General features: G+C 39.6%; 1 protein-coding gene across 2 annotated transcripts in view; it reads left to right on the top strand.

Annotated features, from left to right (window-relative positions):
- Positions 1 to 27,010, top strand: part of Fer (FER tyrosine kinase) — a 320,970-nt gene that overhangs the window by 203,288 nt on the left and 90,672 nt on the right. For both annotated transcript variants that reach the window (XM_038339140.2, XM_038339139.2), the window contains 3 exons: positions 3,643 to 3,699; positions 8,097 to 8,212; positions 10,263 to 10,357. In XM_038339140.2, the coding sequence (XP_038195068.1) occupies positions 3,643 to 3,699; positions 8,097 to 8,212; positions 10,263 to 10,357 (268 nt within the window). The remainder of the gene's footprint in view (positions 1 to 3,642; positions 3,700 to 8,096; positions 8,213 to 10,262; positions 10,358 to 27,010) is intronic.

Raw genomic sequence — 27,010 nt, 5'->3', positions numbered from 1 at the left:
ATTCCAGGCAGCCCAGGGTCGCAGCCCAGACAAAAGGGCCAAGGTGGGGGCAGGGCGGGATGGAATACCACACAGCGAACCTGGCAGCACAATCTGAAGGAGCCAGCACCCCTCCGCAGGAATCCTCAGACCTGCCTGGAGGCCAGAGTCTGACCCCTTTGGGTGGATGGCCTTAGAACAGGAGCAGGACACCTGAGAACACTAGGGAAAGCTTGGGAGACCCTAAATTGTTTTTTATCTCTTGTACATTAACTTGGTTTTCAAAATGGTTCAGTGAAAAATTAATTTTCTGTTATTTTCTTTGACTCTATAGCAGTGGTTCTCAACCTTCCTAATGTTGTGACCCCTTGATACAGTTCCTCATGTTGCTGTGACTCAAGACATACAATTATTTTCATTGCTACTTTATGACTAATTTTGCTATTGTTAGGAATCCTCCTAGTGTAAATATCTTATATGCAGGATATCTGATGCGACCCCTGGAAAAGGGTTGTTCAACCCCCTCCCCCCAGGGGTCACGACCCACAGATTGAGAACTGCCCCTCTGGAGAGTCTATGCGTGGTCTGTGGACTAGACACAGCCTCATGACTGGGGAGAAGAAATTCACCGTCTTGACTGCTGTAGTAGAAGTGTGGTTTTGGGCGGCATCCTGCCTGTGCTTCTGTTTTCTTGTTCGTGTCAGCCTTATCTCTTTTTACTCCCATTATTGGTTTTAAAGGCACATTATCAGCTCAGCTTTATTTGGAATTCTGGGACAAGCGTGGAAGGACTTTGAGTTGTAGTTTATAGTGAATCTTATGAGTAAAATTTCAAGTTTCTTTTAAACCAGTTTCTATGAATTCAGTACCAATGGCTAATTCTCTGTCTCTCTATCTCTCTGTGAGTGTGTCTGTGTGATACGTTGAACTACAAGTAAGATTGATAGGCAGAATTTCACTCTAGAGAATTAATTCATAAGTCGCCTGATGTCTTAGTTACACTTTGTAGAATCTCTCAGCTGTCTGTGGAAGCTTTTCCTTTGTCAGACATTTCAGTTCTTACTGCTTTGTTTTCCAGCATCTTCTTTATCTTTTGTCCGTACTAACTAGGGAATTTCTAAAAGCCAAAAGTTTTAAGAGCCAAGGTTTGAGCCGACAAGTGGCATTTTCATTGTTTTTTGCTCTGGGCTGTGTTGATGAGGTTAGCTTACCTTTTAACTTCTAATTCTCTGCTGCTTTTTAAAGTTTTCCTCTTTTTTTTTAAACTAAGAAATTTTTAAGTGAAATAAGAAAAGTGAATATAACTAGTTGATTTCTTTTCCTGACTTTAAATTTGAAGGGAAAAATCATTCATATTTTCTTATTTAATTACTGTTTTTCCCAAAAGTGTGTTTTATAAAGATTCATCAATTCATAAACTTAGCTTTGAATTTTGACTCTAAATTCTGTTTCTAAGAAAATGAAAATAATTAGACTATTGAATTTAATTGGAAAATTTCACTCTGTTAACAGATTTTCAGTATCCTAAATATTCAGTTAATTCATTATTGAAAAATATATTGTCAGACCAAACATAGTAACACACACCTTTAATCCCTGCTCTTGTGAGACAGAGGCAGGTAGATCCCTAAGAGTTATGAACAGCCTGGTCTACATAGCCAGTTCCAGGCCAGACAGTGTTTCATAGTGAGACTCCATCTCAAAAATAAAATAAAATGACATAAAATAAAAAATAAAGAACTAGCCAGGCAGTGGTGGCTCATACCTTAAATCTCATCATTCAGGAGGCAGAGGCTGGTACATTGAATTCGAAGCCACCCTGGCCTGCAGAGTGAGTTCTAGGACAGCCAGGATTACAGAGAAACCCCATCCTGAAAAACCAACCAACCCATCAGTCAAAAAATAAATCAATCAACTTGGGGTGGGGGGAGAGAGGGGGAAGGAGGGAGGACAGGAGAGGAGAAAAGATGCCTTTTGAATGGTTTTGTGGCAGTGGAACAGTTTCCAGCATAATTTGCAAGTTTAGTTTTTACCTCACATGTATCTGTTTAGAAATTGTTACCAGTACATTTCAGTGGATTTATGAATATTAAGAGCCATTTTATTTAGAAGACACACCTACATCAAACCAAGACTACATAACAAGAGAAGAGTCGGTAAGAGGGGCAATGCTACTGGAACTAAGTAACTACCTGTTTTTATCAGAATTTGGTAGCTACAGTTTCTGTTAAAGTGTGGACTGAGAGGTGAACTCTCAGTCTGATTAATTGGATGGAGAGGCAGTCAACACAGAGGCATGTTAGCTCTGAGATGGGGCAGAGAGAGAGAAAGACTGGGCCTAACGTGGACTTTGAATCTGACCCTAAGTGGCAAATCTCCAACCGAAGGCATGCAATCCATAATGAGAAACGTGCTGACCATGAAGGCACCACTCAGAGCTATGCCCAGTAACAGCTTGAGGTCCTCAGGACACATAGTCCTTGAGACTTTGCCTCTCCAAGGCTCACTGCCAGCCCCCCAGTCGTGTTCCGTGAATTCCAGTTGGACCCCTCACATAGCCCCATAGTTCCCCTTCCATATGGTCTCTTAATCTCCATCAGTTGAGCTTAATATTTAGGTTGAAATATTATTTATGTAAGTTGCCCTTTAAAAACAGATGCCTGTGGTAACTTGTCTGTCAGAGGTGATAGGTGAATGTTTGTCACATGTTTCTCAAGATGGAGTCCTTCAAATGGCTGTCAAAGGACATTTTAAAACCACTCACAGTTTTACTTCAATATATTTGATTACCTATTATGGCTCATACTATAGGTCATAATTATGTTTCTATCTAATAGAAAAATCATACTACAATGTAAAAAACCAAAATAATGAATAAAATATTGAAGTCTACTTCTGCCTCCCCTTCTTCACCCCCTCCACTTCCATTTCCTTACTTTCTCTCCACTCTAACCTATCCCTGCCTTATTTTTTCCTTCCTTCCTTTAAATATGGCCCTATGTACCATTCTAGCATTATAGTTTTGTGTGATTTTTATAGCTATGTTTTACATACTGGTGTCCCCCTTCCTTGGTCCCTCAGCTCAGACAGGGAGATAGCATTCTACAGTAGCGTGTTTGAACCACTGTCTTGCATGTCCTAGTGACTTTGTACTTGATGCTTGTTGCGTTGCTATGCCCCAGGAAAGGCTGGGAAGACGTGAGACTGGGCAGTGTCACAGAAAGCTGCAGGTCATAATGTTTGCATGCATTAAAAAACAACTCTTAGGCGTGTGAGGAATGTGGTCCATGGAAGGGGATGTGTTTGAAGGAGATGAGAATGGGAAGGTTTTCATGGAAAAGGGAAATTCTGATGTACTGTCACATGGCTTTGTAAGACAGACAGCACCAGTCATGGCTGTGTGGCAGGTGCAGAGCATACCTTGAGCATCACTTCCCGGTTGGTGCTGCATCGTTTTGAAGCTGCACTTTCTGAAAGAATTTTGCTACAGTATTGATTTTAATATCTGTCAGTACAGTACTCTTTCTTGAGTCTATTTTGAACCATGTTGCAGTTACAGTTCCTTATTCTGCTGTTCCTGCACTTCCTTCCTCAGAGGAATTTATAGCAACTATATTCTTGCGTGGATTAACAATTCATCTTTTTTTTCTATTTTTGCTGTAGGATAAGAAATGGATTCTCAATCATGAAGATGTTTCATTGGGAGCACTACTGGGCAAGGTATGCAGTCAGCTGAGCTAAATAAGACATTTTATATTAACCATGAGCACTTCACATTGCTGTTCAAAGCATTTTTTAATATCCTGTCACATGCCAAGGTACATATATACTAATTAATTAATCTAGAAGAAGATAGTATCATATCTCCTAGAAATCTTCTGACTTTCCCTGAGATAGATGTGTGATGATCTTCGAAAGGCTTATGGTGATTCTTATCTTTAATAATAGTGTATATTTTCCCTGGAAGGTCAGAGCCATAGTAATGGTTTTATCAAAACCGGAAACTGTTGAATGAAGGAAAGAAGCTGTGAGGTAGTGACAGTTTCATTGGACCTTCAGGAGTCTCTCTGCTTCCAGTTGTACTCAGTAATTCAGAAAAAGTGAAGTGTTGCTTCTTGGACCATCAGAAAAGTTCATAACCCTGCAATATCTTAACATAAAGATAATGTGGGCCGGGAACATGGTGTAGGGTTAGAGGTGCTTCCCTCCAGCCTGGCCACCTGAGTTTAATACCAGGAACCTACATGACCTCTACATTTTTTTTTTTTTCCATTTGCTGTGGAACATGTACACTCCCCCACAGGAGAGATGGGGCAGGAGAAGAAATATGTTTATTTGGGAGAACTATAAGTTTATCTAAATATTGTGGGCAACATATGTTTTATTTCAAATACCTATTTTGTAACTGGCTATGTTGGTGGTGGGTAAGGATGAGTCTTAGACAGTGAAAGTTCCTTTTCCTGCTCTTTTGTTTGAAGTTTCCTCCAAGTCACAGCCCATATTGAAATGCATTGTTTCCAGCAATAAAGGCAGTCTTGTCAAGTAGACTCTTCACAGATCTGCCAATCATTATCATTCAGGTTCTAGTGAATAAATAATAGTTTGTCAGTGACTTAATTGCAGATATTTCTATGTGAAATTGGAGTTGAGTTTAGCTTCCCGATGCACTGTGAAAAATAAAGTAAAATTTAGATATTGTTATTAGTAAGTTTTTATGTAATTTGTATGTGATCAGTGCTAGACTCAGCCGAGGTCTGACATTTTAAGTAAGTATTAAATGATCCATTTTTTATTCAAAGTGAACGTGACCCTTTCCTCCAGTTCTCAAACAGCATGCAGTCCCTTGCTGAAGTCCTCCCCTTGGTAGGACTCTTAGCATTTGCTGTTTAAGTGCCTTTTCCAAATGGCAGCATCAGGAAACCTGGAAACCAGGAAAACAGGTTTTATTTGCTAATAAATTTTAGTAGGTTAATTTTCAAGAACCTAAGCTAAAAGAAGCAGCTATGTTTACTCTGAGGTGCTCTCCTAATTCAGAAGGAAATCGTCCTAAATGTGGTAACAATATTGCTGGGGTAATCCAATGGCAGCAGCTTGGTCCAAAGTTAACTACAAAGAGACTAATTTCCTTGAAAATACGATTAAATGATAAATTTTAAAACTAAAATACTGAAGTAGACTATGTTTACAAGGACAGATTTTTTTTTTTTTTAGTACTAAGCAAAAATATTTTTAATTCAGGCAAATCTTCTAATTTTTTATTTGTTTGTTTTGAGACATGTATGGCCCTGGCTGTTCTGGAATTTGCTATGTAACCAGGCTGGCTTTTTTACTAAGGCTATTTCATAGAATATTTACTTTTTAATGACTAGGCATGGACGTCTCAACAAGTTTAAATATTTTGAAAGAAAATTCTTTTAAAGAGATACTGTTTGGCTTAACTAGTGTTTTAAAATACTCGAACATTTGTCATTAATATTTTACTACCTTTTCTAAACATTTTTTGTACACTGAGAATGTATGAGTAGAAAGAGAGCCAGACTTTTCAGTAGTAATTGTTAAGTAATGGCAGAAATTAGCGTCTTCATTCAGAACCATAGGCTTAAGCCAGAGTTACTCTAGAGTTGGCATTTAAGTCGTCCAACTCTTACCACACTTACCATATGCCTGTGATGTATTGCACTCTCCTGGGTGCATGGTGTACGTACAACAAGCAGAGGAAATCCCTCGTCTCTATAGTGCTTCTGCTCCCACCAGCAAGGGAAAGACGGGCAACTGTGAAGCAGGAGACCTCTTATGTTAGAGGGCACTGAGTCCTGAGAAAAGTGGAATGGCCTGGCGCTGCGTGTTAGTCAGAGTTGCCGTTCCTAAAGGAAATAGTCCAGGCAGATCTCATTACTGATTACCTTTGAACTAGAACTTGCCGGAGCCCCCACCAAGCCGTGCGGAGAGCAGCCAGTGAGGGGGAGGCAGAGTGATGAGCCAGTGCAGAACTCACCTGCGAGGAGAAGACTCAGAAAAGGGAATTATAGGAGGAAGTCAGCAAGGTGAGGAGGATGCACTTGAGACCGGGCCGCCTGGGTTTCCTAACACCTTTAACTCCCAGCGGCTGTGGAGCTGGCCGGTGGCTCCCTGGAGAGCAGTTAATTAACTTTGGGAAGGGGCTCTGGGCTAGGTGAGAACTGCAGTTAGAGAGTGAAAACCAGTGCTAGGGCGGGGTCGCGGCTGGGAGGAGATAAGTTTAGATGCATTTTGAAGTTGAACCCGTTGTATATCTTAATGGATGTTGTAGGGATTGAGAGAGAGACAGAGGCCAGCTCTAAGTGGAGCAGGTTTCTGGAAACAAAATTAAAAGTGTGTGACACATCAACTTTATTAGATTTCTGCAAGACAGCGAGGAAAGCCAGCTGAGTAACGAGGGCTGAGGTCAAACAAGATGACTATTCCAGATATAAATAGAGTGGTTGGGCGTGGGCCTAGATAGAGAAGAGGGTAAGAACTGAGCCCTGGTCATCCCAGCACCAAGAGGCTAGGGGAAGAAAAATCAGTCCTCAAAGGAAGTTGTATAAAAAAAAAAAAAAAAAGGCAAACAATTAGGAAGATAAAACCAGGAGCTGTTATTAATACTTAGAAACGAAGAGAAGCTAAAACAGGGAGGGAAGACTGCTGCCTGGTGTCAGGTGCTGGAGGGGAGTCAGGGGAGCTCCTGACTAAGAATCAGCCGAGGGTTTGCAAGTGCTAGTGGTGATGGCTGGGCAATTTTGTTGCAGCCCAGTCAGGGTGATTCAAGAGAGGCCTGAGATTAGTGAGGCTGCAACTCCGCCTCTGCCGCTAAAGCAATGGCATGGGCAGCCACATCGACGCTGTTCTCTAAGAGAAAGAACGGCATGTTCGTCTGTAGCTGGGGGAGCACCCATCAAAGGCTTTCAGATCATGTAAGGACAATGTGAAATGCTCGCAGTGCAACATTAACACATGATGTCCACGCGTAAACTCCGTGTCGCATCTGTGACTCAGGAAGATGGCGGGCAGATATGTGCCTGAGAGTCCAGTGATTTCATCGGGACTACTTTGGGATTTGTTTTGTTTTGTTTTGTTTCCGAAGCAACAGCAGCAGCTAAAAATGAGGGGAGGGTTGAAAAGAATAGAGTGCAAACCGGTTACGCGAAAGACTGGGATCGCAAACAATCTAAAAAGCGGCCAAGCCATAGTAAGGGCCACAGAGGTTTCTGTTGTGAGTTTACAGTTCATGTGGTGGCAGGGCTCAGGGCTTTAGCCATGTCAGAGCAGGTGGAGTGGCGGTGACACTTGAGTTCAAAGGGCCAGTGGACAAAGGGAGTGTTCTCAGTGGGTGACAGCCATGATGAGGGATAGTGGAGACAGCCCAGTGACAGTCTCGAAGCTGGGAATTCTAAGAACAGAGGGCAGAGTTCCGGCTTAAAGCCAATAGTAAGAACCTAAGGGATACTGCAAAACGAGCTCTTTGAGAAGGTGTTAGTCATATTGATCTTTCCTGTAGTGTGGATTTCTTCTCTTCCTAAATGCATCGAGTATAAGGCGTATGTATCAAAGTAGATGGCAGCTCTAGAGGAACGTTATCAGTGCTGGTACATGTGATGAGTGTTCGCTCCCCACCGGTGACACCGATGCTTGACTGAGCCCCGTTTCTGCCCTGGCCAACAACCTGTCTCTGCAGCAGACCTGACTGCCCTGGCCAACAACCTGTCTCTGCAGCAGACCTGACTGGTGGATCAATGCCACAGCAGTTCCCTCTCAGGATCTTTGCTTTATCTTTAATCACAGTGATCTTAATTTAATAAAATAGAGTGCATAAGGGGTAAAGTAGTCGGTGGGAGAAAGCCTCTGCACTTAACGGCGGTGTTAATGTGGGCTTCTCCTTTTGCCGAAGCCAAGCATTAAAATAACCCAAGTTTTCTCCAGTGGAAATTAACCCGTGGCACTGTGGAGGACTGTTGCCCATAATTACTACGATCCAAAGATAGTAATAAACAGCACGGTAGTTCGGTTAACTCAAAATACTTCATTTTATGCTCTCTTGAATTTTTAACAAAGATTTGCGGGTTGTCAGACATGTCCAACAATGCTTCTGTCCTTTTCAGGGGAATTTTGGTGAAGTATATAAGGGCACACTGAAGGATAAAACCGCTGTCGCTGTTAAAACATGCAAGGAAGACCTTCCTCAGGAACTAAAAATAAAGTTTCTACAGGAAGCCAAGTGAGTTCTTTAAAATAATATAAAATTTGTGTTTGTAATTCACTATGTTGATCAATCTGTTATATTAAATTCACTGTGAGGTAAGTTTTAAAATATATCCTGAGCTCTGATTTGCTGAAGTAGAAGTCAGCACCTCTATGCCCTTCTGGAGTGAGCACTTTCATGGTGAGGGAACAGTTTCTAGTTTGAGCTAGCATGAAGACCAGTAAGTCAGGCATGGTAGCAATGGACAATAAGTAGCGTAATTATTCTCCACGTCCTTAAAAGCACTGCAACATTGTTTATTTTACTACACATATGTGTTTATATGCAGTGCTGTAGTTACATTTGCATATCTCATATATACCTTTAGCTGTATTTATGTATCTTGTACTCTTTCTGGGTATTATACATGTGATTCTTTTCTCAAGAATCTCAGATTTCTTTTTCTGTTTTGTGTATGGCATTTGTTAAAAAAAAAACACTTTTTTTAAGGTGACTTTCTTCTCTATATTAACTAAAATTGAATGGTCCATCTTACCTATCCCTGTTCTGCAAATAACTAAAACTAATCTGCCTATTTATGAGATCAGTTATACCAATTGCATATTTAAAAATGAAAGTATAATTTGAGCAGGGTAAATTAAATAAAAGCATGGGTGGGAGATGAAGGAATGATGGGTGAGGAGATCAGGAGACAGCAGGGTGAGGAGACAGCAGGGTGAGGCTCATCACGTGGATGTCTTCTTGCACATCTCCAGTCATAGTCTAAATATGTCTGTGGCCATGGAATAAAGTTAAATACTAAGTACTTAAATGCTGTCTGAGGAATGAAGTTGTAGTCTTTTCATGTGCGTTATTGGAAATTCTGTGGACAGTCAGCAGGTGTTTAACAGTGCTTCAAAACACGTTCCTTACTTTTAAAATTGTGATTACTTTGTAAATTAAAAGGTTTTATTTATTTTTAACTGAAATTATGAAGTTTGATATTAGAAAATAAATTCTGTTCACTAAAGATTCTGACTATCCCTCCATAGCCATCAGCTGTGCATAGCTGGCTGTTCTGCACAGTTTCTTCATTACCATCTTCATTACAAATGTCATTTTGGATTTTTTTTTTTGTTTTTATTTTTGAGACAGAGTTTTTCTTTGTAGCTCTGGCTGTCCTGAAACTCTCTTTGTAAACCAGGCTGGCGTCAAACACACAGAAATACCTGCCTTGGATTAAAGGCATGCTCTACCACCGTCCAGCAACATTTTGTATTAAAGTCAAATATTCTTGAAACTTGACTTTTAATTTCTATTAGAAATTTTGCCAAGTCATTGCTAGTATTTTCTTTATCTCTAGACTTTTTCCTAGTTTATTTTCATTTATGGATCATTATTTTAAATCTAAAATGTTTTACTTAAAGTTTGTTCTTTATTTGGGTATGCACAAAATATGTTTTTCTAGTTATTTTTTTTCATTTTCATATGAAAGAATGTGGCAGTTTTCCCAGAGGAGTGAATTATAATATCAGGGTAAAAAGGGTTCTGTTCTGTTTTTAACCCATGCTTGAAGTCCTGCTACGGGATGTTTCCTACTGTGCAACCTCTACTGAAATACTGTGCTTATCCAAATGACCACACCAAATGAGCCTCAGCCTCGGTTGAAACTCTTATTTGATCACTTCTATTAGGCCATTTTTTAAGAACTCTTGTTTTTGCCGTCTGAAACCTCTCATGCAGTGAAATGATGTCTGTAACATTTGCCAGCGTGGGATGAGTTGAGGATGACTAGATGTTTTGAAGCAAATTCCATGTGTCATTCCTAATTAGCCTGATTATTAAGCATCGGAGTGGGTACTAATTTTTAAAGAAGTTTTTAAGGATGATCAGCTCATTTGCATTTGTGCTATGCTGCCCATATTTATCAATACCCGTTGATAGGCATTTAGCTTATCAGTATTTTCAAGTCATACTGATATTGAGTTATGATTAAAGCTTATTATAATTGCACACATTATGGTAATGATCATAAATAAACTTTGTTTTATTTAACTGATATACATATACTTTTTTTCACATGTAGAATTCTCAAGCAATATGATCACCCCAATATTGTCAAACTTATAGGCGTGTGCACACAAAGACAGCCTGTCTACATCATTATGGAGCTGGTCCCAGGTAATGCTATTTGAGCGATTTACTTGATGATATTTTAATATCATGTTTTATTGCATTTTTATGTTGTCTCTGATATTTCCTTGTAAAATTTTCAAGGAGTTTTGCATAACATTTTCCTGATAACAAAGCCTACAAAAATGCTCAGTATTTTTATAGCTTCTTGAAAAAGCCAACATTTTTTGAGACAGATTTATTAGACTGTAGTTGCACATGGAGTTCAGTTATATATAATGTCTATGTGTAAAAGGGTGCTTAGAGAAACTGAGCGTTAGCGTGACTTGCAGGAACCATCTTCTGTTTTGTCCTTGTCTGTCATTTCGAAATCCATCTCCACACATTGTTTCACGGCCACTCGTGAACTATGTGTTGTGTTCATGTGTGGCTAACACTAGGCTGGGAATCTTCTCGGGATACTTTCATGCCTCTAGCTCTTAAACAACTAAGAGCAACAAACATGGGCAACCTCAAACTGACATGGTCTGTTTAAGGTTTTTCTTGGTTCTTTCTCCCTGTTGTGGACAGATACAGAGATAAACAGTTTACAGTGCTTCATAACCAAAAAGTGGTTGCTTGGCCCTTTCAGTATCTACCTCACTTATTTTAAAAGAAGAAATTTTTTCTTTTAAAAAAAGGAATTTGAAACTTATTTGTGACTGTAGCCCAGTGCCGTAGATTCCCTGGTCAGTGTGGCCTGTAGAATACTTCCGCTGGTTCGGGTTGGCATCCTGTGTTTATCACACTGCTTGTCTGCTGCTGAAATACTCCATCTGTTAACATAGCTGCAGCACACATAGATTCTCACTAACCTAATCAAAATGGCACTGTCTGTGATCTGTACGTGAACAAGCACATTCTAAAAGCTTAGGAGCAATTGACTAGCATGGAGTTATTATTAGAATAGGATGTTTAAGCATAAATGCATGCTGAGGTGCAGATGAAGCTCTTGGTTAGTAAGAAATGGTACCAAAAAAGCTTAGATTTGGGAGTGGGCCAAACTTTAAGAAAAGTAACTCATTAGCATGGGTGCCAGGTTCAGATGGCAAACATGAGCTGGATAAAACCCAAGACAGTTGTGTAGAATAGCCAGACACACGTATGGCCGTGCAGTGGCGAGTATTCACTGCTGTTCTGTACACGTTATGAAAGGGAACGCCTTCGAGGCAGCAGGCTGTGGTCTTTCGTGCCACAGCGTTGCTCGTGTCTTGACTTTTTCTGTTCATTTGACTTGTGATTGTTTCCTAATTACCAGTCACTTCTACCCATCTGCTGGCATAACTGTAAAGCATTCCCCTTGGTAAAATTTATGTGGTTTATCTGATCAGTATTTTAGCATATTTTCTTTGCTTGTTTCCTTTTTCTTTTCTTTTCTCTCTTTACTTTGCAAACAGCACTCGAGCACTTTCCACTCCTGTGGACTTCCTTGAAGATAAAACTCAGCAGTAGGATTCATTTAACTTGATGCCTGCTTTGATTGACAAGTGGGTAGCTCATAATAAACTTCTGTCATCTAGGAGCTTAAAGTAACTCATTTATTACCTCACCGTAGTGTCCATTAGAAGTTGAATCTTGACTGGATTTTCTCAAGCCTTTTTAAAAATGTGAGGCTAGCTCTTATCTGGGTACGTTTGGGACTAATCTCCTATCAGGATTGATCAGGTATTGGCAGACTCCTGTCCTGTCTGTATGGCCTGGGGTTCCCACATGCTCTGTGTGTCTTCATATCACATGTTTGGCCTGCCAGATACTCCATGGGTATTAGATTTCTCAGATTTACATTTTCCTTACCTGCTGGGGATTTGTTGTGATGAGACTGAATCCACTTAGATAATCGCCCTGGAAGAAGGTCAGCTCTGCCATCTGACTGAGCATATGTATGAGAGTGATATCGGGATTAAGATGGGGCATGTGTGCGACACCGTCTTTCTGTCCTGCCTACCACAGTAGATTTTGCTACATTTTCTAAAAATCTAGTTTTGTTGTGGAATCTAAAACCCTACTAATGAACTTTCCTTGCAAGTTTATATTAAGCCCATTGGTTGATATGCAATTAAAATGTGTCTTTTGTCCATGCATGATTCTGCAGCATGATGATTGAGTCATTTGGAGAATATCAGGTCATTAGCATATACAGATCTTTCTAATAGTGACACAGTTAATTATATAATATCCAGGAAGCACATTCATTAATGTCACATGTAATCTCATTAGGAAAGTAATAGGGACACTCTCAGGCTCATGGTAACAAAAGCATGTTTTCTAAAATTTTAATTTTAATTTGAAAGATTTTTTTTATCCCTGGCCATAAAACTTATTAGGCTTTTTCTTTAAAGAGTGAAGCTCACTTCACTTTTGAGAAAATAACAGCCAGACATCTTCACTTCTTATAACAATGATTTTTTTCTTTCCTTTCTTTTTAAAAACTGACTTAATGGGATATGTTTGATACACCGACTAGTGTATAAAGTATTTATTTATTGACATGTATATAATCCTTTGAACCCTTTACCCCAACAAGGCAATAGACACATCTGACACCCTCTTATTCTCTGTTCCCTTCCTGTGGTTCCTCCCTGGCTTTTCTGAAGCACCCCAATCAGACACTGGCATACTGCCTGTCCTTGTTGGTTAGCATTTCTTAAACCTTTGTGAAAATGGCATCATATAGTAAATATTTATTCTTTTTTCTAGAGTATTGTTCTTAAAATAATTATGATATTAATTTCCTTTATGTTTTACTTTTTTCTTAGCATACAAAATAATGTTTTTGTGTGACATTTTTCTACGTATTGTTATACCTTACTTATATTTGTCCCTTTCTCTTCCCTGCCCTTGTCCATTCTTCATTGGTCCCTTCATTCTCCTAAATAACTTTTCTCCAGCTTCGTGTGTCTTGTGTGTGTGTATGTATACTTTTGCCTAACATTTTACAATTGCCAATATTGGCTCCATGGCATCTGGCCCAGAGAGGAGAGGCATGGCAACTGCCTGAGGCATCTGCCTGACTCTGCTTTCTTTCACCCACAATTCTGTTCTGTCTACTCTGCCTACCCAATTTTCTGTCCTATTAAAGGGCCAAGGCAGTTTCTTTATTAACCAATGAAAGTAACACATAGACACTCCTCCATCACTTGGCCTTTGACAAACCCACAAAGTTAACTATATTTAAAGATGACTTACATCTTTAACACTCTTAGGGTTATTGTAGAGTTTTATGAAGGCTTTGGATATTATAAAAATATATCTCAGTTTAATAGTATGATTTAAAAGGCAAAAGTGAGTTCATTCCATTTCTTTTGTCTGAATATTTGGGGTTAGGAATTCAGACACGGTTATTAACATCCATCTCATAAGCAATCATCTCTGAGCTTCTAGAGAAACCTTTCAGTTGCCAGAATTCCTCCTTTTAATTATTCTGCTCCGTAATTTCTGCAGCTAACTTGCAGTACATTTTTTGCCAAAGGAGTAAATTATTTTAAAAAGTAAGAATTTTACTCTCCTTTATGTTGAAATTTAACATTTTCATTTGATTTTAACATTATCAGTTTTAGTCATGTGACCTCACAGCTATGAAGTCAGCTGAGAAATCCCTGGCACTGACAGCTGCAGGTTACTTGGTAACTAGGTCCTGACATTTGTTTCTTCCTCTCTTCATAGAGAAAGGGCAAACCCAGATGACAAGGACTAAGGAGTGTGGCTCCTGACTCACTAACAGAGAGCTGAAAATATGAAGAGACATGTTTCCTTACATAAAGTTGCCAGTTAAATATCACTCCTCAGTAGCCAAGAAAAAGTTCAGGAAAGTAATTCTCAAATTAATGTTTATACAAAACTTGTAGTGTATATCTGGTTTAATTTTTTGGTGTTTTGAGATAGGGTTTCCCCATGTAGCCCTAGCAAGCATAGTACTCATTTTGTAGATCAAATTGACCTCATACTCACTAACACATGCCTGCTTCTGTCTCTGCCTCTGCCTCTGCCTCTGCCTCTGCCTCTAGAGTGCTGGAATTACAGGCATAAGCTGCCATATTGGTATGAAGTTTTTAATGTTACAAATAAAAAAATCCTAATTCTGTGGAATTTATTTTATGTTTTTTGTAAATGGTAGAATAAACTTGATAATCTATGTTAATATAAACTGGTACACTGAAGATTTCAATTAGAGAGAATAAATGATTCTTTTACTTGTTAACTGATACTGTAAATTACATATTTGCCTGAATTTTATAATCCAAGTATGAGTGTGCCCAGTTGGCATTATTAGTATCGCAGGTGATACTTCTGATAGAACACGAGACATTGCATCAACTTCAGTAAGATGGCATCTGGTAACCTGTTTCGCCCCTGCAGCTGTTTGCTGCTGGCAGCCCAATGCAAACACGATGAGATAGTTGGCAGTGGCCAGCATCGCAGAGGTCAGCAGCTCTACCATCTGCTGACATAATCAATGACCTGTTGACATCCCAGCCCTGCCTGTGTCTCCTTGAGTCTGCAGCTCCCTTCTAGTGACCACGCCCTTCTTTAGTGGGTGTTGTTTTCCAGAGGTTGAGTAAAATGCCAAAGACATCAAAAGAAGAAAAGCATTGCGTGTCTGGAAGAGGCCTTAAAGAAGCGGATGCTGGTGCGTTGCCATGGGCACCAACTCCCAAGGACACTGCAGCAGAGCAGTTTTTATTACTCATGTGCTTTGTGCTCTGGCACGGCGGGTGTGCCTGTGGGTAGGCAGCGCCCTGGCGGAGGTTGCTGGCGTGGTGAGCAGCATGATGTGTTCCCTGTCTACCCTTGCTCTGAGCTCCTGTTTTCAAAAGGACGTAATGGTACTTGAAGATCCTTGAAGGAAAGGACAGTGTGGGAGTTATGACTACATTTGCGTCCTTCTGCACATATAAGCGTTCCTCAGTTTTCTGATGAGTTTTATCATTTAGAGGCATCATTTTTATGTGTTCGTAATTATACTTGGAGAAGTCTGAGGTTTGCCAGAGATTAACAAGGCTTCAAATAATACTTTAAATAAGAAAAGTTGCTTTATTAATGACAGTTCAATTTTTGATTTTTTTTTTTTTTTTGAGACAGGGGTTCTCTAGTTCCTAGCTGCCCTGGAACTAGCTCTTGTAGACCAGGCTGGCTTCAAACTCACAGAGATCCACCTGCCTCTGCCTTCTGAGTGCTGGGATTAAAGGCGTGCACCACCACCACCCGGCCTATAGTCTACTTACTTTTATGCAAATAAAAACTGATAAATTTTGATGAAAATAGCTGAAATTTAAAAAAAAACCTTCATATAAAATGAAGTTTTATTTGCTTATTTTGCCAACAAATAGTTTTCCCCAGTAATCTATGCAGTGCATATTAATCTGGGTATTTCTGTTATTGGAATTATAAGAAACAGTTATTGAGACATTTGGGAGCTGGAATTATTAGAATCTTTAAACTCAGTTGAACAGAAGTTGTTTTTAATACGCACTGCATTCAAGGCAAAGGTGAAAACTATGTGTATTTCTTTGCTTTCACTGAAATGCTGTAGGTACTCACTGAGACACTATTTTGTCGATAACCAGATAAAAGCCCCTTTTCAGCAGTAGCCGACATTATTATAATACTGTTCTTCCTTACATTTTAATATGGTAATTTTTATTTAAAATTAAAAACTCAAGCACATATGAGTAGGAGAAGCTGTTTATCTAGCCTTAGCCTCTACCTGAGTGTAGGGCAGTGGCCCTCCAGGATAATAATGGTGTGTGCATATAGATGAGACAGACCTCATCGAAAGTTAGGAAGTGGGGTGTGGAGGCTCACACGAGGTCGACACGACACTCAGCAGACTGCATATGAGATCACTTTATTTTTTTCTTGACCATTCCTCCTGGGAACACCCATTTACCTGTCAATAGAAGTAGCCTTCTAGCAGTGACATTGAAACAGTATTCTTTTTTTTTTTTTTTTTTTTTTTTTTTTTTTTTTTTTTTTTTTTTTGGTTTTTCGAGACAGGGTTTCTCTGTGGCTTTGGAGCCTGTCCTGGAACTAGCTCTGTAGACCAGGCTGGTCTCGAACTCACAGAGATCCGCCTGCCTCTGCCTCCCGAGTGCTAGGATTAAAGGCGTGTGCCATCATCAGAGTATTCTTGACAACCAAGAGCAGAGTGTGAATCTTCCGGTCCCTTGTTAGTGTGTTCATGAAGGAATGACAAGCCTGTGATGCTGGTTCAGGTGGGAGCTAAGAGAAAAGGGGATCTCATAGTCTATGACGGCTGCTCCCAACTGCTCCTACCTGCTCAAAGTTTTCTGTGTACATACTGTGCAGTCCTGTGCTTTTGCTGTTGTTTTCTTGGAACTGCATTTGGAACACTTCTAAGGCCTTGGGCTGGAAAGCAGAACAGGGCATCTCCTCTTACCTTTATCTGTAGTTTTTAACCCGTTTGTAAAATAGTGTCTGCGTATTCAGAAACTATATCAAAGAAAAATCTCAATTTTGTCAAAGACGTGGACCTTATGTATTAATATTTATGGAGGCCAAATGCTGGCCTCAGTAATAGTAGTATTCTTTCAGGTGGGTGTTACTGAAAGGCTCATAAGCATAGGGCCTCTGGTGACCTCTCAGCCGTCTTCACAGAAAGTTACTGAATGTCCATGGTGTGACAAATGTGACCTTGACCAGAAGAAAACTGACCAAAACCACTTCCACTAAAAGAAGTATGCCCCTATCTGCTAGGACAGGAGGTAGACGACGTGTGCAGTGGACTCAGTGCATGGGGTGGATAGAAAGTGTCGAATTGTCGGGGGTTAGAATCCTTGGTGTGGGCGAGACAGTTGAATAAAAGCTGATGGTGTGAGGGATCAAAGCAGATGGGTTTCAGCAGCTGAGCATCCCTGGCTTCTGGAGCATCTGGAGGAGGAGAGGGGATGAAGAGTGTCAGGAGATGAGGTGCAGGAGGAATGGGGTTCATTTAAGCAGAGCCTTGAAGCTCAAAGTGAGGATGTCTATCAGTTTGAGCTATTGATGATAATTACTTTGAAATGAACAGGTTCCCACTTTCCTTTTCATCTGCCCAGGGAAATAATGTGAGTAGAACCTTCATCCGTGTCATACAAATACGGCAGAAGGGCCCACTTGACTGCATCAGGTGGATATCATGTGCATATTTTTACTGTTTTGTCCTCTTTGATAACTTTGAAAAAACTTTAAGGATGTCCTTGGTATTCTAGTTGCTTCCTGCTTAACTTGTCTCTAGCAAGATTAATTACTTGTAATTTGTGTTTTATTTCCTCCTTTCTTCAGGAGTTCTCTGATCATATTTAATGTCTCCTCATTGGTTGCTTCTCGTTTTACCTTATAGATTTTCAGATACTATATAACATGAAATATCTGTCTCTACAAATTCATTGTGAGGGTTGCACTTTATGCTAAATGTTATATAGCCTCTTGTCATTGGAAATGAGGGAATAATATTGGAAAGCACTGTAACACTGGCACTGTGGAAATGTCATTGCCTTATTGACCTTCATTTACCCTTCCTGTAGAACTAACATGGATTATCATTCTTACTATTTATAGGTGCACATGTCAATTCTAGACACAGCTGTGGCTGAGATTGAGTGCCCAATAAACCCCTTAGGAAATGAAGTCTTTGCTGGAGAGATTAAATTTGCCTGTGTTTTTCTGTGTCAAACTTGGAAAATGGCAGAATGTGCCATCAGGTGAAGGCATTGTGAGTGGTGTTAAAGAAATAACTGTGTAGCACAAGATATACTCGCCTAAGACAGTCCTGCCTAGTGCCTGCTGCAGACGGTGGATGCCTTTAGGGCATGTTCTTCATTAGTAAATTAAAGGGAAAGAACTCAGTCTATTGTGGATGGAGCCATCCTGGGCTGGTGGTCCTGGGTTCTATAAGAAAGCAAGCTGAGCAAGCATGGGAAGCAAGCCAGTGAATAACTCTGCTCCATGGCCTCTGTATCATTTCCTGTCTCCAGATTCCTGCCCTATTTGAGTTCCTGACTTGGCTTCCCTCAGGGAACTATGATTTTGGATATGTAAGCCAAATAAACCTTTCCTCTTATAGTGGTTCAAATAGGAATGCCCCCAACAGACTCATGTGTTTGAATGATTTCCATATAGGGAGTAACTCTATTAGGAGGTATGGCCTTGTGGAGTCACTGTGGCCATGTTGGAGAAAGTGTTTCACTGTGGGGGTGGACTTTGAGGTCTTGGATGCCCAAGCTAGGCCTAGTGTGGCATTTTCTTCCTGCTGCCTGCCAATCTGGAACTAGAACTCTCAGCTACCTCTCCTGCTCCTTGTCTGCCTGCATGCTGCCTTGCCTTCGGCCATGATGATAATGGACTAGACCGTTAGCCAGCCCCAGTTAATGTTTGCCCTTTATAAGAATTGCCACGATCTTGGTGTTTCTTCTCAGGAGTAGAAAAGTAAGGCATTCAGATTTTCAGTTTGCTGGGCTATTAAATTCCTATGTGCACAGATAATTCATGATAGGTGGTACATGCTTTTTTGAAATCCAACAGTGTTTACAAAGCATTTGAGCTTAGGTGGTTGAGCTAGGATGTTAAATAGCTGCGAATGGTCTGAGGACTCTATTTTCTTCTCCCTTTGGTTTGTCCAGCCCAGGCCTACCACATGCAGTTAGAGATTGCTCTGAATGTAGCGCAACATGAAGTTGTAAACCTAAATTAAAATACTGTGAGAATTTTCTGATATTTTTCATCATTCAGTTTCACAGTTCCCTTACCTGAACTTTGAAGATGATCGTGTCATATCACAGGGTTAAAAGGTTGGATACTCCCACCAAAATATTAGTGACATTTAAATAGTTATATAATAGAACAGGTGCTGCTAATACATAAATTAGTATATTTGCAAGCATGAACATTTAGATTCTTTAAGAAAAGCTACGTACACATAAACGCAGTGGATTGCAATAACAGCTTTCCATCCATGGACTATATTGTATGTGGAGTTTCCTGTCTCAGAGCCTCTCGGTCCCAAGTACCCAGCAGCCGCTTCCCAAATTACCACACCGAGGCTTAATATAACTTATAAATGGTCAACCAATAGCTCAGGCTCATTATTACCTAGCTCTTATATTTTAAGTTTACCCATGTTCCTTATTTTTGCTCTGCCACCTGGCAGTACATTTTCTCAGTATGGCATGCTCATCTTGCTCTCTCCACATATGGCTTGCAACTCGTACTCTGCCCTTCTCTTTCCCATCATCCTCAGTTTCGTCTCTACTTCCTGTCTGACTGTTGACCAATCAGCATTTTATTAAACTTGAGTGGCAAATCTTTATAGTGTGCAAGAGGATTATTCCACAGCACTATATATTTCATCAAATTCAGATAGAAATATAGAGGATGATATTTTGGGTTTTTTTTGTTTTTGTTTTTAGTTTTTGTTTTTTGGTTTTGATACAGGGTTTCTCTGTAGCTTTGGAGCCTGTCCTAGAACTAGCTCTTACAGACCAGGCTAGCCTCAAACTCACAGAAATCTGCTTGCCTCTGCCTCCCAAGTGCTGGGATTAAAGGCATGCGCCACGACTGCTCGGCTTGAGGATAATGTGTTCTTAAAATGCAATATAAAATGTGTGTAAGAGAAGTGGAACTGGGAGGCAGATGGTCCAATCAGAATCACAGGTGAAACATTTAGTTGATAGTAGGATAAAGTCGAATCAAGTTTAGAAGACAAGTAGGTAGTTATAGGTGGTTTGAAGCCACCTCAAAGGCTCTCAGAGTAAGTAGGAGTGAATTGGATAACAGTTCCTGAAATCTGTTGCAACTTAGCAAACCAGAGTATGCAGGGCAGGGTTAAATAATAAAATATTTGGATGAACTATTTCAACCTCTGTTACTGGAGATGAATTTATAAGGAATTTATTTTAATAGTTAAGGAATTTGAAGACTAGTAGTCGAGTCTTAAGTTAGGAGAGTTCTGGCAGTATTACAGAGATGATGGCAAGGTAATGTCGAGGAGTGAGATGATGTTGACGTCAGTGGTCTTACACAATGTCCTTGTCCAAGACAAGGTTGATGGACCTCTGTGAGTTACCCTTTTGAGAAAGATGAACCATAAGAGGTCTATTTGGATATTACTTTACTAACCAAAGAAGTAAAAATATAAAATTCAGTGCAATTTGTGAAGATTTGATGTCTACATTTTTAAACTAGCTGTAATTCCAGCTATAAGGCAGCAATGAAGGTGGTTTCGTCTGGCTGATAGAGGTATGTACATGGCTATTGAGCAGTACTAGGACAGCACGGCAGTAACTCTTTGGAAGAGGTGGTGCTAGGTAATAGAGCATTTGTTGAGTGTGAGAGAGGACCTGTGGCAGTCAGTCTACATCCTTTGCCTTATAAATGCCAAGAGATGCCTTTGTAACACTGAACAGAGAGCTTCCGTGTCCTTCTGTTCTCTGAGGAGTTGTACCAAGTGTTTCTGGAGTTGTGCGTGCACATCTGCCCTTAGAAGAGATTTAGCTCTGGTATTACTAGTCACAGAGAACTTAGGGAATCTAAGGTCCCCTTGAGGAGCAAAATAATAACTCCAAAATAAAGCGTTATGTGAGGCAGGTGTTTTGCCGATAAGGAACCATAAGCACAGCTGTGAAGGAAACAAGACTAAGGTGAACTCTAGCTCTTAGTTCCTGTGATTTAGAGTCATGATTTGGAAAGCTGCTCTGCTCACCACAGTACTGCTATACCAGCAGCTCCATTCTTCCCAGAGTAGAGTCATGATTTGGAAGAAGTCAGGCAGTAGAGGAAAAAGCAGGTTATTTAAAATATAGATACTATTTTCTGTATGGTTTAGAAAAAAGAAAACAAAGTTTAAAATGTGAGGAATGTGTTAGCATTTCAAGCATTTTCAGTGGAGGAAGATGTTTTGGCAATTAGTTAAGAATTCCTTTATAGTACAAGTATGGTCCCGGTTCCCCTGGTACCCATGAATAGCTGATTCCAGGTTCCTGTGTATCATATGTCCACAGATGCCTAAGTCACTTAGACAACAAAGGTGCAATATTTGCATATCAACTCTGCACATCCTCCTTTTGAATTTAAATCTTAAGATTCTTACAGTACCCTAATAAAATGTTAAAACTTAATTGTTCTATAGTATTTTTAGCGGCTAATAATGAAAAAATTTTCCATATGCTTACTACAAATGTATATTGTTAAATATATTTTTAGTCTACCTTGGTTGAATCCTTGGATACAGAACCTGTGCACAGGAGAGATAAATAGAATGTACTTTGTTTCCTGTACTTTTAGTGTGGCTCAGCACATATATTGAAATTTTTATAATATGTTTATAGTTTACCTATTGACAAATAAATACCTATTAGATATTCAGTTTATGACTGCGTTACTTAAGGTAGCATTTACCGTAACTTCTAAAGTATGTTTTTCCTAAGTTATAATGCACTAAATTCATGTGACTGTGTTGCATCAATACATTTAATATCAGTAAAGCAGGTTTTCAGACTTCACACTTGGTTTGCACCGTGCCTTTTCTCTGTTGTGGGTTATCATGCAGGAAGCGCTCGCTGTATTTGGTTGTCGTTCCCTTACACTCCTCTAGGTGGAATTTCTCAGTTTTGTTTTTCAGTCTTGACAGTTTGAAGGAAAGGTCCACACATGGGTGTCTCAACTGTTTCCCCAGCCAGAGTTTGTTCAACTCTGTTTGCTCCCCATGACTCAGCTGATACCAGGTGATGGAAAAGTACCACAGAGGTTAAATTCAAATCGCATCACATTCTGCGAGGCAGTAGTTGGTAATGGCCACATAATATCCCTGGTGAGGCTGCACTTGAACAGCCCTTTCTTTGAGTCAGATGTGTCTGACTGTCTCTAACAGCTCATGTATTCACTTATTACTCCTATTGTCCTTGAGAACATATTAAGTCCTAGAAAAGGAATTGCTTCAAAATATTCTGTGTCCTTGGGACTGAAGAGATGATCAATGGTTAAGAACAGTTTTTGCCCTCACAGAGGACTGTGCACCAACATGATGATTCACAACCGTATGCAACTCCAGTTCCGGGGGATCCAGCACCCTCTTCTGACCTCTTCAGGCACCAGGCACATCATATATATAGGCAAAACATTCATTCACATAAAGTAAAATAAATAAAAAATATTTTAAATATTCCACGTCTCATTTTAGCGTCTGTAACAATATGAAGACTTACCTTTTTAAAGTCTTTTAAAACTTGGATTTCTTTTTATTAATTAAAATTAAATTTTAAATTAATTAAAAGGATTAATTTTTATCCCTTCAAATTAAAAACCAGAAAGTAGCCAGATTATGGTGATGCATGCTTTTAATCCCAGCACTTGAGAGGCAGAGGCAGGTGAATCTCTGTAAGATTGAGGCCAGCCTAGTCTATGAAGCAAGTTCTAGGAGAACCAAGGTTGTACAGAGAAACTCTGTCTCAAAACCAAAACCAAACCAAACCAAAACAAAACCCAGAAAGTAAGAAAGAGAATTAGGGGATTTTTTTTTATTTCACTAATAATACAAAATAACTACAGAAGTCATACATAAACATATTAGACATCATATGTGAAAGGTATTTACTAATATGTTTCCGGTGTGAAAAGTTAACCTTTGCATTGGAAACCTAGGAAAGTAGAGCTTAGCTGTGGAAGCCTTCACGTAGCAGGTCTGTATGATTCTGTCCACGTGAAAGGCTCATTCCTTCTGAACTTGTGTCATCTGGCCCCTTTTAGCATCTAAAGTATCTGCTTTGAATGTGTCACTTGTGTTACAAACCAAACTCTTCATTAATGACTTTAACAGTGAAGATACTTGTGGTTCACGTCACACTTTTCTTTCTAATGTTTTTACTAATGTTTGATATCAACAATTTAAATGTCACTAATATTGTGGGAACCACGTTTATTATATGTACAAGCTCTTTTGCTTTAAAATGAGTACCTGAGAGCTACATTATCATTTCTCAAAGATCATACTCAAATGGCCAAAAAAATCCATGAAAAATGTTTAATATTACAAAATACAAATCAAATATTCAATGAGATAATGTCTCAGCCTATAAGTTAAATCTTGCCATTAACTATGAAAGTTTCTCATACTTAACCTTATACTTAAAGTATAAAAGTTTCTCATAACTGGAAAAACAAAAAAAGAACTACCAGATGGCCCAACCGTCTTAACAATGGGCATGTGTCCAGAGAATATGAAATATGTTTTCTGAGAGATGTCTGCATTCCTTTGTTTATTGAAGCAGAGTTGATATATGCCAAGAGATGTAATCAACTAAGAGATCAATCAATCAAGAGATGTAATTGATTATTGTTCATTAATCAATAAATGACTAAAGAGAATGTGATACGTGTATTCCCTGGAGTATTAGATTGCCAAAAAGGATGAAATCGTGGCCATTTACTTGGGAAAACAAACAACACTAACAGCAGCAACAACAGGCAGAATGTAATGGTAGACAGAAGCACAACAACAGGCGGAATGTAATGGTAGACAGAAGCACAAGACTCTGGGTTCACGTCAAGAATGAACAGTTTCTGTTTCTCCCACTGCTGTTGATATATTGTTTAGCTACTAGCAATAGTATTGCGAGCAGAGCTTGAGCAAACTCTGTTTGACTCCCTTACCTGATTTGTTTTATTCACGCTTCCCTGCCCTAGTGGCCTGTTTTGCCCCAGAGGACATTCTTGCTGCCTTTATCTCGGTGTGCAGTCTTCCTACAGTCTTGAGGCCATATCTGGGTCGGAGTTTGTGCTTAGAAAAAGGAACTGCAGTTCATCTGGACCCTAACAGTACTATAATTATTTAATGAATTGAAGAACATAGCAATAATCGTTTCCCTTAATTCTTCTTAGCAGTAACAAAATATACTGTCTGTGTAGTTGGAAGCTGTATAAATGTTCTTGTTGTAGAGGGAATGCATATCAGTGCAGATGCTATAGCCCAGTTCCACCTTGAGGTCATTTTAGTCAGATAGGGAAACATGGTACCCAAGGAAAGCCACTTGAAAGAAATCCTTTGGGTGCTAACGGTATTGTGTCATATTAGATTCTGCAGAGTTTTGGATTAGCCTTTCCCCTGCAGAAACATCCCTGCAGCTTGAGTGTCAGTGCCATAGCAGAATCCCTGCCAACCACAGTCTCTCTCATCCTCACCCCTTTCTGTCCGTTGGTCTGGGAACTATTTCTGACAACATACGAACTGCTCAGAGCACGTGTGCTTTTGTCAGCCTGTCTGTGTAGTCAAGTGTATCTTGCCTTGCCATGCTCTGAGTTCAAAGTTGTAGTTTAGTAGTTTTTTTTAAAAATTGAGTTATTTTCTTTCCTTAACAAATTAGGAAAGGAAGTTCTACTAATACATTGTTTTATATGATATCTAATTTTACTATCATAGTTGGGAAATAATCAGTACTCAATGAGAAAAAAAACCTGCAGTAACTTGAAAGGTTACTCTTTTGATGGCCTCACTATGGCATTGAACTTAATGAAAACAGTTTTAGATGCTTATTTATTTGTATGTGGTGTTGTACAAAGTGAGTCACTAGTCTGAACTTTCTGAATTCCTGAGATGAAAGATGAATAGAATATTCTGTGGGTATGAATGTGAAAAAGCCACATAGATAGATGATAAATTAATACAAAGATTACATAAAGGATTAATGCAATGTTTTCTATGTAAAAATAGAGGTGAGGAAGGTGCATTATTCATTTTAGAGTTGAGAGTATTGTTGTAAGTTACCTTTGCTGAATGAGGAAGGAGTTGAGGCTTAAAGAATGGACGTCTGATGGGCCAGAGGGTTGGCTCAGAGGGTAAAGGTGCTTCCCACCAAACCTGATTAAGTTAGTTCAATCCCCAGGACCCACAGAGTAGAAACAGTGAACCAACTCCCATAAATTGTCCTCTGACACATGTACACTGAACTTATTATATATATAAATATATAAATATAATAAGTAAATTAAAAGAAGGGTTAAGATATAATAATAAAGGCCCACTAACAGAAGCAAAGTGTTGAATGTACAGAATAAAGTGTGTGACCAATGAAATAGTACTCTCAGACGCTGGAATGACCAGAAAAAATAGGTTAAGTTTCTCAGATGGGCACAACCACACTAGTTTCAGTAGGATACAGAGCTGGCGACGAGGATGGGAGGCTTAACTGGCAGTGAGATGGGACTTTATGCAAAGCGCTCAGAGTAGAACTGGGAATGAAGACCCCTGGTAAATCCCCACATTCCTGCCATCTGTTGACTGATTGAAGTAGACCTGAGAGGTCAGTCATTCTAGCCTAATTTCCTCAGTAATGAATGAAATCAAGAGAAATTGGACAGCTTGTTCATTACTGTCAAAATTGGAGTGAGGATTTACAGAATAAAATTATATAGTAAAATCCTATTTAAATTAATCATAAAAGTATATAGAGTTGATTTTTTTCATTTAACTAGAATATTGCTACATTAATAAATCTTTTATGAAAAGTACTTTCATGAAAGTACGTTTCCTAAGAAAACATCATAATAAATTAATCTATCTTTGTACAGTGTGCCTAGACTTCCTGAGACCTGTACTCATTCAGTGTGGTCTCTGAGAGCTATCCTTGCAGAAGGTCTAGGTCATCAACCTTGGTGAACATGTCCTACTTGTTCCATATGTAGAGTACGTATGTGAGGGAGGCATGGTTGCCTTTAGACAACTGTACTAAGAAAAGGACCGTGACAGAATCCTACAGTATAGCAGTGCCAGAAAAGTCATAGGGTCATGGCCACCCTCAACACTGTAGCACCACTAACATGCTGTGCCTGCCTGGGAGAGCTTTAAGCACTCTGCTTCAGCCTGTGAGAACCGACATAGGACAGGGCTGCTGGGGTCTTAGGAGCCAGACACCCCTCAATGTTTCCAGAGTTAGAGAGGTTCTTAGTCCTGAGACTTTGACTTTGATTTGCCCTGTTGAGTTGTGAACTTACTGGGCAGGCACACAGTTGCCCTTTCTTCTTGGCTCTTCCTCCCTTTGGGATGGTGTTGTGAAATATTATTTTAAGATGTGTTACATTTGTCTATGATGTGGAACATTTGTTTTAATGATGCAAAGATGTATTGCATTCTTTTATGTTGCATTTGTTTAACTCGTGACATTTTGTTACTTTGCCTGTTAAAATACCTGATTGGCTTAATGAAGAGCTGAATGGCCAATAGTGAGGCAGGAGAAAGGATAGGCAGGGCTGACATTCAGAAAGAATAAATTGGAGGAGAAATCTGGGAAGGGAGTGTAACAGGAGGGGTGGCCCCCACTCCGTAACAGGAGGGGCGGGCTGCTTGTTGTCCCGACCACCCGGCTAGCTTACACCCGAAATAATCACACAGAAACTATATTCATTTAAACATTGCCTGACCCATTATCTCTAGCCTCTTATTGGCTAATTCTCACATCTTGACTTAACCCATTTCTAATAATCTGCATATCACCATGAGGTCGTGGCTTACCGGGAAAGATTCGGCATGTCTGACCTGGTGCTTCCATGGTGGATCTCTGATTCTTTTTTTCTCCCGGAATTCAGTTCTGTCTTCTCCGCCTAACTAAGTTCTACCCTATCAGGCCAAGCAGTTTCTTTGTTAATTAACCAATAAAAGCAACACACAAACAGAAGAAC

Source organism: Arvicola amphibius, chromosome 8 (assembly GCF_903992535.2).
Source record: "Arvicola amphibius chromosome 8, mArvAmp1.2, whole genome shotgun sequence".
In the NCBI taxonomy this organism is placed as follows: Eukaryota; Metazoa; Chordata; class Mammalia; order Rodentia; family Cricetidae; genus Arvicola; species Arvicola amphibius.
This window is presented reverse-complemented; position numbering and strand designations above follow the sequence as displayed.